At 34.1% G+C, this 14,326-nt stretch overlaps 1 protein-coding gene across 1 annotated transcript; it reads left to right on the top strand.

The window, feature by feature from the left end:
• Positions 1–4,041: 4,041 nt before the first annotated feature.
• LOTGIDRAFT_174126 (hypothetical protein) lies at positions 4,042–14,326 on the top strand (the record flags this gene model as incomplete). Its single annotated transcript, XM_009052455.1, has 8 exons — positions 4,042–4,117; positions 4,404–4,640; positions 5,884–6,097; positions 6,581–6,696; positions 11,950–12,088; positions 12,308–12,482; positions 13,644–13,688; positions 14,222–14,326. The coding sequence occupies 8 exons, from the start codon at positions 4,042–4,044 to the stop codon at positions 14,324–14,326; spliced, it is 1,107 nt and encodes a 368-aa protein (XP_009050703.1).

Genomic DNA, 14,326 nt, shown 5'->3' with positions numbered 1-14,326 from the left:
GGATGATGTGGATTTTAAGAAACGTTATCGGTTAACCAAAGATGTCGCGAAAACGTTGGTTGATGATTTGCGAGAAGATCTCTCTAAATGTGGAAGATCACGCACAGTTTCGCCAGAAATACAGGTGAGCTAAACATTAATTTTTATGATCTTCTAAGCCTTATTTATAAGTGATACAAGTCTGTGATAATGATTTTTATCATTCTTGGCAAGCTTGATGTGAGCTGATAGTCTCTTTTATAAAGGACCCCACTGGAAATAAGTTTTTTTTACTTTTGCGGGCCATCCTAAGATATAAGGCTTCCGAACTGAATCTAGTCTTTTTCAGAACATTAGCCTAATCATTTAAAGTTTAATGCTCATGATAATTGTCAATTATTTCTGTGTCTGTTCCACCCCTAATCAATAAGTGGGCTGAAACTACTAAACTAGTATAGAAAGTAAGAAAAATTCGGATGGCATTCGGTGATAACCTACATTATACATATAACTACATAATCTAGACAAGGCCAGTGGCAGTAGGATAGACCTACCTTGTCTACTGACCGTGAATTGGCTCCGACAGCTGACATTGCCGAAGCCACCTTCTTCCATTCCTTGACTTTTTCATGATAAGAGATCCCGTACTTCTTCACCACCTCGTCAACCAAAATTTCAACTTCTAAAGAAGTGAAATTCGGGTTACGAGGTTGTGAAGAAGTAACACCGCCACAAGGTAGGCCTACTCCGTTGTAGGACGCCATTTTGTAGTCTGCTAATGCTATCACAAATCACGTGACGCGAGACACGACGTCATTTACGAAACGTCCTCAAATTATCTTACGAAAGAAAGATCGTAAGTCCTTTAGTGAAACGGGCGTAATTTTTTGCGTAAGATTAACTTACGAAAAAATATTTTGCGTAAATTACGCACTTTAGTGGAACGGGGCCCCGTTGCGTATGTTATATATTAGTGTAACGCCACGTGCTTACCAGCTGACAGACGATTATATGTTCTACGGTAAAAGCGGAACTGTTTGTATTTGACCGAATATTTGTTGTCCATGCCACCAGATTTTTTTTACCCTTAGACTTGTTTCAACGACGAGTAAATAAAATTATTAGCTAGCGAACGTTTCAGCATTACGGAGCTATCGTAAGATGTTGCCAGAGGAAGTCGTAATAAAAGCAGACCTGAATACCAAAAAAAACCGGAGAAATGAGCTAGTAATCATCAATTATTGGAGCACGATCTCAAAATTTCAAGCTTGTAGTTTCAGCACAGAATAAGGGTATACTGTATAATATACTGATGACATGGCAATATTTATTTCAGTTTTATTAAAACGATCAACTTATCTCAGTCAAGATTAGATTTCATTTTTAATAATCATAGAATATATTCTCATTAAATAAAACGATCGCTTTAATTGATATTAAATTCAATTGTTAATGATGTAAGGTAATCTCACCAGTATTGGAAAGACCAAAGGATTTAATTCGTATTAATTTATTACAATGGCTGCTACTTATAAATGCATCGATTGGGTTATTACAATATAACATATTCCATATATTACAAATAACATTGGCAATCAGATCAGGCGCATTTATTTTCTCTTAACATGTCTGATATAATTTACAAAATAACCCAAATATATTGTTAAAACGTAAAAATACAAACAAAACAAAAAAATGATGCTGACTAACAAAATACTGGTCCGGAGTTATAAAGAAAAATCAAGAAGTATGTAAGTATGTAGATAATGACGTAAGGTACGAAGCAAATTAAAATCATCAATCGTTTTTCTCTATGGTTATAATAATCAAAAAAAGTAAGCAGTTTTATTTGATATTACAATTTGAAATATTTCATTGAAACCATCCATGTTATAAAGAGGATAAAAAGTACATTCTGATTATGATCGATGTAAGAAGTAAGGACTTTTGTCTTATATCAATATTATGCTATTTATGGATATTACATTATTGTCAATATATCGTTGGAAAGAGGACCACCTTAAAACTATTCCTGCATGTCCAAAACAAATTTAATATTTCACTTTTAGTCTATATTATAAAATAAAAGCCGTGATATTTAAAAGATATGAACAGCTAAAGTTAGACAGCAATATGTTTTAAAATGTTTTTATAAAAACGACAAGCTTGACGCAATACAGATTACCTTTTACTTTTAATAGTCATAGAAATATTGAAATAATATATAAAGTAATTAAATTGAAGTTTTAATGATGTAAGGTAAACCCCTACAAATATTGGAAATGCCAATTTGAAAATTTTGTTATCATTAACCAAGACGACTGCCATTTATGTCACAGTTTTTTTATTCTGGGATTGTATAGCGTTGTTTAAAGTAGTTTGGTATTTTCTTCAATTGCAGGCTAATGTCGCTGTCCTGTTTCCTTCATTGCTCCCTGCATGGCGTTGCCGGTCTTCATTAGCCCACATGTTTCAGAAAAGTAGGAAACCCTTACAACAGGGCTTAGTTTGTCTCTACACAAGCCTACAACTTTCAAAATAGCTATCGATTATTACATACCTGTTTATAGTACACACCAGTATATAGTGCATACCTGTATATATTACTCATCTGTATATAGTACACATCAGTATAAATACAATAACTCATAAAATATTTTTCGATTTTTTGATTTTCAATAAGGTTTATATACGCACACATGAAATGAGGGCGAATATTGACGTCACCCATGTCCGTCCACAATTGCTCTTGAACACGCTATAATGCGCTTTTTCTTGGCGGATTTTTGACGAAATTTGGTATGACTGTAAACACCCAAAGATGAACCCTATTGAAAATCAGAAAAATCGAAAAATATTTTTTTTATGAGTTATTGCCCTTGTTCTTGAAAAACATGTTCAATATTCATCCCGTAAACACTCTATAAGCGAGTGTGACTGATTTTAACGAAACTTGCTGTGATTTTTGTAATTACACAAGCATGAAACTTATTGAAAATCAGAAAAATCAAAAAGATGAAAAAAGGATGAATTATTGCCCTTGTGCTTGAAAACGTGTTTAATATTTAGCTCGTGAACACTCTAGAAGGCACAATTCTTGACATTTTTCCGCCCCAATGAGCAGTGATCGAGTATACTTTGTACACATAACATTGTTGTGTTTGGGCAATGTATTTGGGGTGGAATACGAACTTGTCACATATATTTTGCTAAAATTCACTTTTAAAGTGGTAAAGTTTCTTTTGGCTTTGAGTTTATACCATATCGATGTGCTTTCCATAATTAGAATGGAATGTAAAAAAGCCAGCAGTTTTATTAGATGTTTTAATTTGAAATATTGTATTGAACCATCCATGTCACATATCGTTATTTTAGTTTATTTATACCACATCGATGTGCTTTCCATAATTAGAATGTGCTCTTTATTCTCTTAATAACGATATGTGACGTGGATGGTTCAATATAATATTCAAACTAAAACATCAAATAAAAAAAAAGCCAGCATTTTTATTAGATGTTTTAATTTGAAATATTGTATTGAACCATGTCACATATCGTTATGAAGAGAATATAGAGTACACTATGATTTTGAAAGCCATATCTATGTATAATAAGTACATAAGAAGTAAGAACTGCTATGCAATTTGAAAACATTTAATATTCTAACTAAAGCATATATTTATGAAAATATGGTTATATGGATAAATAGAGGACCAATCGTTCATTTTAAGAATCTGGTATTACAGAATGTGCTTTCTTGAATGACTAAAATACCATTAAGTAATGTTTTTCAACCAAAATGTGCAGAACTTGAACTTGAGTATCTAGGTCAACGACAACTAGTGTTGTAATTATAAATGTGATATATGATGTTTTAGAACTGCGAACAAACGAGCAATTAAAACCAAGTCAGATTATGTTTCATTTTTAATAACCATAGAAAATATTATAATTAAGATAAAATGATTGCTTTAATTGTTAGAAGTTCAATTTTTTATGATGTAAAGTAAGCTTACCAGTATTGGAAAGACCAGAGAATCTAAATCGTATTCATTTACCAAGATGGCTGCCACTGATGTCGCAGGAACTATAATGGCTGTGCTGTTTTTAATTCTTGGATGGTATAGCGTTGCGTCAGGTATTTTGATATTCTTCGATTTTATTGCCTTATAGTTACCTATTGGTGTTACATGGTTTCGTTTGGTAGTTGTAGTGCCAAATACAGCTCAAGATTTAAGCAGTGGTCCAAATGGGGAGATAATCCAATACTTAAGCCTATGCCCAAGAACGTGATAAGTAATTGATGTGCTGGGGCATTGTATATATACTATTGTATTAAATCATATCATTAATATTATAACTGCAAGAGACAGTAAGCAGTGGTCCACTCGTAAAATATTACAATAATACAATTATATTTTCAGAAAAAACCATGTTGTTTAATTCGTCCAATGATTCGAACGACATAAAAATTTGTAAAGATAAACAATGGCAACAATATTATGCCGGCTCAGATGGTGCGATAATGTTTCTAACAGCCGATGTGAAACAACGAATCTTGTACTGGGTCACACGGAAAGGGTTTTTCTCACTCGATGTAGATGGTAACAAGACTGTTGTAAATTTGTCGAAGAAATTTAAAAAAGGTTTAGTGTTTCAAGGTAGGATATATCTTTTTATAATTTAAATAATTTTGGTAACGGGAAGGTTTTACAAATCGTACGCCTTGTTTACACAGCGACATTTACACATCTGAGTCATTCTTTTTTTCGCATATGCGCAAATTTGCTAATTTGAGCTAATTCGACTTTGTGGAAGCATTAACCCATGTGCAAGATTTACTGATGTGAGGAAGATAAGAAGTTTACAGAGGCTAAGGACTTTCTTGGCTATCGAATTCACGTCTCCGCCAGTCAATTGTCCCCACTTCTTCGTGGCCATCTACATACATGGAAAACCAGAGAGAGTAGACATTTTTCAAATTTTGAAAATCTAGGATTCTTGTGAGACTTGTTAGGAATCGGTTGCATGATAATATACAGTTGATTGAGGTTAATTTAATTGTCTTTTTAGAATAGACATCAGGCTTTCACAGATAATTACTTATGCATACAAAAACCAAATATGATGAAATCGTTTCTCACACGATTTAATTATTGTGATCAACTCTTTAGGTATAACGTGACCTATTCCAAAAACACAACATAATTCATTGACATAAGTTATTGTTTACAAGGCCAACTTATCGTTTAAAAAATTTCAAAACTTCAACTGGAATTTGAAAAAAGGTAAAATCAAGAATCGAAAAACGGCTTCCAAATGTCATGGTTTTTTTTAAATTTCTTTCATTTGACACCAAAACATTCAAATCGAATAAGCCGCTATGTCTGAATAAAAATCGAAGTATTTCAGAAAAATCAAAATGGCGGCAAAAGTTTCACGTCTGGTCCGGATTTTTTTTCTTCGTTTTTTTGTCATAACTTTGTCTACCTATCAGCATAAATTTTTTGACCTATACAAATTACACCGAACAATATTCAACCGGAAGTTAAAATCAATGTCCTCTTCAAACCGGAAGTGATGCAAAAAATTTGACTATTGCACATCGTCGTCTATATCTATGGTATTGGCATGTTGAATGGTTGTTTCAACTACTGAAGCACAGGATGGTGTGTAAAAACTACAAAAAATGACATTTTGATATTAAACTGGGACTTTGCAAAAAATACCTTATACAAGAGACAGATATGCCACTTTTATCCTGTATACCCACCTCATCACCTGCCCCAGTATCATCCACTCGTCCCTCTAAATGTTCTACACATGTCATTGTTCTATTCATATGATACAACTGCAAGATCCTGGTTTGCCTCCTTTACAACTGATTTTAATGCCTTTTTTAAGTATTATTAAAGCGTGTTGTGGCTGTGAATAGATTTGCCTCTATGGAATTCAGAGTACACAATGGTCAGATGATATTTGCTGAAACGAATTGGGGTTTAATGAAATTTGATGTTAAGACAAACAGACAACTTTTCAATTTCAAAGTTGTAAATGTAAAGAATTTGTACCATTTAACTTCAATTATAAGTATTGATTATTATGGTAACGAGGCCAGGTAAGTGCTTTGTAATTTGTTATCGGTATCAGTTGTTCAACTAGTTTACAAATAAGAACTCGGCTCTTCGATCTTCGAACTCAAGCCATCGATCAAGGATCATACTTAAGGACGATGTTCTGGGACACAATCAAAGTTTTTGATAGAGTTTGAAACTCTGTCTTAAGCTTGATGCATCCCAGCACTACCGTGCTGGATCTGTACATCATTTATTTGCACAATAATTTGTTTATGAGGTCACTAATTCAAGGACTCGGTATATTACTGAACCAGTCGTCACATGTGCTCGCAGGTTTAGACGCCGTACGTATTAGAACAAATGATAACGAGCAGGCCAACAGAGTCGTTTGTGGCTCACTATCTATATATGATGCTTCTGTACTTTATTCAATCCTTACGACAGGATTACTTTCTCATGTCTGTAAAACGGAATTAAGAAGCTGAAGTTTCTTTAAGATTCTTTCTTGAACTATTGTTTTCCAGTTTGTATTGGTTGGGACCACGTGATTACCAGATAAGCAGATATCTAATAAACTCTAATATAAATCAGATTGTTGTTCAAGAACTTCCTGAAAATTGGATAGCTGTAAATGTGCACCGTAAGTAGTTATTGATAAAAGGAAATGAAGGATACACTATTCTTTCCTTTCGTATTATTGAAACCAAATGACCTATAGCAGTAAAATAGGTTATGTTAAGATGTTTGATCTGTGAATTGAGCAGTGTTACAACAATTCGCACCGGAAGTTGCGTTTCAGCATACCATTTTAGTATTGATATATTTAGACTAACAATATCTTTAGCTAAGTAGTTGTTTATAAAGATATTGTTTCATCATCCAATGGACCTCGAACGCATGATGAAATCTTTACCCTCCGTGTTCAACATCTACCAGAACTTGCCAATCAAGAGTCATAATTTTGAGGGTAACATATTGTTTGAAACAATTCTGATAATGATGATACAAATGGTAATACGACTTAATTGTTAGCCTTTATCATTATTTCCACGAAGTCCCAGTTTGTTATCGAATTGTCAATTCTTATATATATATATATATCAATATAAATATATATTGGAACATTTTTGCAAAACCGGAAGTGCCACAGTTCAACATGTGCAAAAAGTCAAAAATCGGCTCTAGAAGGCGCATTGTTGCATCGATTTTCTTCGGGTTTCATTTTTACAATCTACCTGTAATTTCTGACCTAATAGCACTTGAAAAATTACTAAATCCGAAAATTTGTCGCTCACTTTTTTCGATCAAATTTTTCAATTTTTTTCAAACTTTTTTGTTTTTGAATCGATTGATCTGAAATTTTAAATGCAAAGAGACTTCACTAATGTAAATAATATGATACAGTCAAATTTTGTACGTCATTTGCGCTTCTAAACAGGAAAGCGACTGAATTTCAAATCTACTTCCGGTTGAATAACTTCCGGTGTAATTTAAATACATCAACGAAGACAATGCTGATCGGTAGTCAGAGTCATGACAGAAAAACGAAGAAAAAAAAATCCGGACCAGATGTAATATTTTGGCCGCCATTTTGATACTCCTGAAATGCGTCAAAATCTATTCAGAGATAACGGCTTATCCGATTTAGATGATTTTGGTGTCAAATGGAAGAACATAAAAAAGAAAGAAGCCCGATTTTTGATTTTGCTTTTTTGCAATTTCCAATTGAAATTTTTGAAGGCTCATTTCTCATGACCTTGATCTTTGATAACATTGAACTTTATTGGATGAAAGGTCATTGACCTTGGCTATCAGCTGATACTTTCACATTTGACCTCTGACAACTACTTCCGGTTTTAAGGATGTCCGAAAATAGCCAACTCCGCAACTTTGGGCTGCTTTAGTACGTGACCTAGTTAACCTAGGTTATTTTTTTCGGATTCTTAATGTGCTTTTCATGCTCTTTCCAGTGATATATAACAATCGTTTTTTTAAAGCACAATTGGAATTCGCGATTTTTTCAAATTTGAGTGTTCTTTTACAATATATGTGTCTCTTTGAGCTTGGTGTATGTATATCTTATTTGATGTACAACCTAGAAATTTCGAACACGACTAGACATTTTGAATATGAATTCACCAATGACAAAAAAGTTGAAGTTGGCGGGGCACATCCGGGTTGAATTACTAATTGTATACATTTTGGGGAAGGGGCATAACTCGCATAGGATACTTTGCACACAATTACCCCGTCCTTTTGGCCAGTTTGTGTAAACAGCTCAGTTGTTTCAGCTTTATAGTTCCAAAAAAGGAACGGGTTTTAAAATTTCCAAATTTTCAATTTTGGATTTTGACCTTTGTTGACTTTTGTTGACATATCGTTTGACCTGTAAGATGTAGAAATTTGAAACACAACATAACATTTAGAATATCAATTAACTTATGCCAAAAAATGAGGTGGGCGTGACACATCCGGGTTAAATTACTCATTACTGACATTTTTGGCCAGGGGCATAACTCACAAAGAATACATTTGTTCAAAATGAAACTTTGCATACAATTACGTCATCCTTTGAGCCACTTAGAAGTTCGGTTGATTCAGCTTCATAAATCAAAAAAAAGGAACAGGTTTTGGAAATTCAATATTTTCAATTTTTGACCTTGACCTTTGATGACCTTGACCTTTGTAGGATCGAAGGTCATTGACCTTGGCTAAAGATTAATGCCTTCATATTTGATGTTCATACTCAACTACCGCAAAGTCCAAGTTTGTTATCGAATTGTCAATTCTTTTCCACAGGGCACACAACCTAGGCTTCGTCAGCTGCATCAACATTTCTACATGTGTAAACCTTCTGTAGTGGCAACGTACAAAATGAATATAAATTGGAACATTTTTGCAAAACCAGAAGTGCCACAGGTCAACATGTGCAAAAAGGTGAAAATCGGCTCTACAGGGCGCATTTTTGCATCCATTTTCTTCGGGTTTTCATTTTTACAATCTACCTGTAATTTCTGACCTGATGTCACTTGAAAAATCGATTGATCTGAAATTTTAAATGCAAAGAGACTTCACTAATGTAAATAATATGGTACAGTCAAATTTGTACGTCATTTCCGCTTTTAAACAGGAAAGCGACTGAATTTCAAATCTACTTCCGGTTGAATAACTTCTGGTGTAATTTATGTAGGTCAACGAAATTTAGCTGATCTGTAGCAAATAAAATTCTATGGCCGATTTTAAAATAAAATTCGGACCGGGAGAGATACTTCGGCCGCCATATTGAAAAAACACACTTTCGTATAACTCAAAATGGGGCCTAAGGGTAATGTTGATATGCTCAAATTTGATGTGTATGTATTCCGCAATCGATTGCGCAAAAAACATTGGGAGCCGAATTTTGAATTTCGCTTTTGCTTTATAGGGTCATAGGTCATTGACCTTGGCTATTAGTTGATTCTTTGACATTTGACCTCCGACATGTACTTCCAGTTTTATAGCTGTCCGAAAGCAGACAAATTCGCAACTTTGGACTTCTCTAGCACTTGACCTAATTAACCTAGAGGGTTAATCTTTTCGGTTTCCTAATGTGCTTCTCATGCACTTTACATCGTTTTTTTTAAAGCAAAATTGAAATTCGTGATTTTTTTCAAATTTGAGCGGTTTTTTTTTTACAATATTTGTGTCTCTATGAGCTTGGTGTATATTTGGAATACAACTAGACACTTAGAATATGAAGTCACTTAAGACAAAAAAAATTTCGGTTTGAATTTCTAATTGTTTACATTTAGGGGGAGGGGCATATTTGGCATAGGAAAGCTTGAAAATGGAACTTTGCATGCAATTACCCCATGTTTTGAGCCACTTTGTATTAGAAGGTCAGTTGTTCCAGCTTCATAGTTCCAAAAAAGGAACAGGTTTTGGAAATTCTAAATTTTCAATTTTTGACCTTGACCTTTGTCTTATGACTGATGACTTATCACGTAATCTTGACCTTTGTAGACCTTCTCTTTTACAAGATCAAAGGTCATTGACCATGGCTATCTTCTGATACTTTCGTTTGTGAGGTCTGGCGTCTACTTCCGGTATTAGAATCTTCTAAAAAATGTTAATTTCTCAACTTTAGACTGTTCTTGCACTTCAGGGTTTTTTGCAATTTGCTACATTAGCAAAGTCAAACTCTGTGACACGTGTGGCTGTAGTTTTTTTTTTTTCCACAGGGCACACATTCTAGGCTTGGTCAGCTGCATCAACATTTCTATATGTGTAGACCTGTAGTGGCAACCTTGTTAGAGTTCATTTCTTGTCTTAAACAGGAAAGCGACTGAATTTAAAAATCTACATCCGGTTGAATAACTTAGGGTGTAATTTATGTAGGTCAACAAAATTTAGCTGATCTTTAGCAAATAAAATTCTTCAGCCGATTTTAAAATAAAATCCAGCCCGGAAGTGATACTTCGGCCGCCATATTGAAAGAACACTTTCGTAAAACTCAAAATGGGGCCTCAGAGTAAATGTTAAATTGCTCAAATTTGATGAGTATGTATTCTGCAATCGATTGCGCAAAAAACATTAGGAGCCGAATTTTGAATTTTGAATTTCTCTTTTGCTTTTTTGCAACTTCCGTTTGAATTTTTTCAAACTTTAAACGCTCATACCACGTGACCTTGACCTTTGATGACCTTTTACTTTATACGCTTAAAAGTTATTGACCTTGGCTATCAGTTGATACTTTGACATTTGTCCTGTCATGTACTTCTGGTTTTATAGCTGTCCGAAAACGGCCAAATTCACAACTTTTTTCGGTTTCTTAATGTGCTTCTCATGCTCTTTCCAGTGATATGAAACAATCGTATTTTTAAGGCAAAATTGAAATTCGTGATTTTTTCAAATTTGAGTGTTTTGTTTCACCATATTTTTGTCTCTTAAACCTATTTGATGTAGCAGCTTGAAATTTGGAACACATCTAGACATTTTGAATAGAAATTCACCTATGACAAAAAAGTTGAGGTGGGCGTGGCACATCCGGGTTGAATTACTAATTGTTTACATTTAAGGGCATAACTCGCATAGGATACATTTGTTCAAAAAGGGACTTAAAACACAATTACATCATCCTTTTGGCCAGTTTGTGTTAACAGCTCAGTTGCTTCAGCTTTATAGTACTAAAAAAGAAACTGGTTTTAAAATTTCCATATTGTCAATTTTCGAATTTTACCTTTGATGACTTTTGTTGACCTATATCTTTTGACCTGTATGATGAAGAAGCTTTTGATTTGGAACACAACATAACATTTTGAATATCAATTAACTTATTTCAAATAAATGAGGTGGGCGTGGCACATCCGGGTTAAATTACTCATTATTGACATTTTTAGCCAGAGGCATAACTTGCGAAGTATACATTTGTTCAAATGGAACTTTGCAATCCATTACCTCATCCATTTGGCCATTTTGTGCTAAAAGCTCAATTATTTTAGCCTAATAGTTCAAAAAAAGGAATCGGTTTTGGAATTTCCATATTTTCAATTTATGACATTGACCTTGACCTTTTTAGGATCGAAGATCATTGACCTTGGCTACAGATTGATACCTTCATAATTGAAGTCCAATGACAGCTGCCGGTTTAATAGCCGCAATTTGCCACAGTAGCACAGTCCCACTTTGTGCCACGTGTGGCTCTAGTTTTTATTATTATTATCTGGAAAGTGTTTTAACGTTTGACCATTACATAACAAACCGATTGCACCCAGTATGCATGGAATCATGTCTATGGATGGTCTCTCCCAGCGTATTGCAATGTACATAACGTTAGTCGAGTTATATTACATCACTTTAGGTAGATATTTATAATTTAAAATAATAGCAGTCGTTGTTGCTTTCTATATTTCAGACGAAAAGGTTTACTGGACCATGTATTATGATAAGTATTTTACAACCAACTTAAACCTACGGAACAGACATTCCTGGATTAATTATGAATCTATAAGTTATGTTTTAGCTCGTGGAACAATGTATTATTCCTATCACAGGTAGAACTTTTGACTATTGTACCAAGGAAACGGTGAATTTTAACTCCACAAGCCCAGAGTTATGTTCTGTAATTGTAAATGTAAAACTATGTAACAGTGTGTAACAGCATAACATAACAGCATTGAATGTCATACCTTGTTCCTGTGTGAATACTACGTGCAGAACATCGAACGGAACATGTCATTGTAACAAACATTTTTTTATTATTATTATTTCAGAAACATTTCTTCCATGTTGTCAAAAGTGATTTATCCGTTGAAACCCTACCTTTGTCCGTGTCCTGACAAATTCTATAACAAATTGGTCGTCATGCCTGGATCTGAAACGCCCACTGATCAGACTGTTAATGGAGATGCTATTGTAGATGCTGTTAAAACTGGTATCTGGTCAACAGTAGGTTGGAGTTTAGGATTTGTCTTCACATTATTCATTCTGGTGATAGTCTGCTTCAGCATATTTAAAATGATCAGGAGAAATCAAGTCAGACAACCTAATCGTTACACAACAGAAGAAAATATATACGATCTATCTGATGATATCCACAAACGTGATAAGAGGGATTCAAACACCAAAAGTTAGGTTCTGAATATCATTATGTTGATTTTTATTGAGGTTATAATAATACATAAATGAGTGTTTTTTCGTTTAAGCTTGGTTCTACTGTTGCCTATACAATTACTTAAGTAGTGGATCTTGTATACTAATTCACCCTTGTTGTTTATCTTGTTTATATACCCTAGATGTGGATCTTGTTTATATACCTTAGATGTAGCACTGGTGGATTGCTGATGGTCTGACGAGCTGTCTTTGTCGCTGTCATTCAGATGTTGTCGATCTTGTAACGAATCCGAAGTCTCTCAATGTTTGGTGCACTACAGTTAAATGCATTGGCAATGACTTGAACACGTTGTCCGGCATTTAATCGCCCGATGGTTTGTTCACGTTGTGGGAGGTTAGACGTGCCATGAGCCAGCTGTCTTCAAAGCAACTGAATTCTCAGTATGCGTCAGTTTGTTTTTATACGGAACTCTGGCACGTGTGCTGAAAGCGGATACTGGGCTTATTACGGTATGAGTTTAAACTTTCAGATACGTTAAGGGACACATTTCTCTAGATTTTGGTGTATAGTTTTTACAAATTTAAGAAAAAAGAAATACCCCTTTAACTTTCATTTAGGTCTTTTAGTGCTATTAAAACAACTACAAAATGGAAACAGCCCAGAAACTGTTAAGCTTCCAGATATTAATCATCTGAACATTTCACAGTACTCCAATCATCATACTTGATCTTCCGATCAAACATTTTTTGTATAAAATATGTAAAATTCGAAATTGTCTGAGAAATTGAAATAAAATGCTTTTATAAATCTAAAATAGCTTGCAACATTCATGCATAGTATTAGTTGAGCAACGGACGTTTATTTTGTTTTATAGTAGTTATGAGCACCCATATCTTTTTTGTCTAATATGTTTCACAAAATACCCCAAAATATTCTTGAATATGGGATAAAACACGACAGAGGGCTTTTATAATATATAAAATCTTGCATTCAAGAGTGATTTTCGTATTCGAGGAAAAAAGTATGAAAAATATCATAGGGTAAGTGCTTTATCTGTCTTAAAAAAATAGCTTGCCAGGAATTTAATATACGCCCACTGGCAGCTTTGATTTTCAATGAAATATTCTGTCATAAAAGATTGCTTTCCAGGCAAGGTAATATACGCCAACTGGCAGCTCTGATTTTCATGAAAATATTTTGTAGTAAAGTAACAATCACCAGTATGAAAATATTCTACCTTTAGTCATACACTTCTTTCTGGGGCGACACTGAAAAATATTACCACGTTTTGTCAAAATCCGACATGAATCATGCCTGTTAGTGTTTACAAGCCAAAAATTGAAAGCGTATTCAAAGCCAAGGTCAATTACACCAATAAAACATTTTTTGATTTTTTCGATTTTCAATTGGGTTCATCCATTGGTGATAATAAACAATTTCACAAAATTTCGTCAAAATCTGTCAAGAATTGTGCTTTCTAGATTGATTAAGAGCTAAAAATTGAACGCGTTTTCAAGCACAAGGGCAATAACTCGTATACTTAATATTTTTTAATTTTTCTGATTTTCAATAGGGTTCATCTTTGGGTAATTACGTCAAAAATCCGCCAAGAGATGCGCCCTTGTGGACGTACGGACGGACGCACATGGGTGACGCCAATGTACGCCCCATTTCATGA

The sequence above is a fragment of the Lottia gigantea genome (genome assembly GCF_000327385.1).
Source record: "Lottia gigantea unplaced genomic scaffold LOTGIsca_183, whole genome shotgun sequence".
NCBI lineage: Eukaryota > Metazoa > Mollusca > Gastropoda > Lottiidae > Lottia > Lottia gigantea.
The sequence above is the reverse complement of the archived record's forward strand: the minus strand, read 5'-3'. Positions and strand labels throughout refer to the sequence as shown.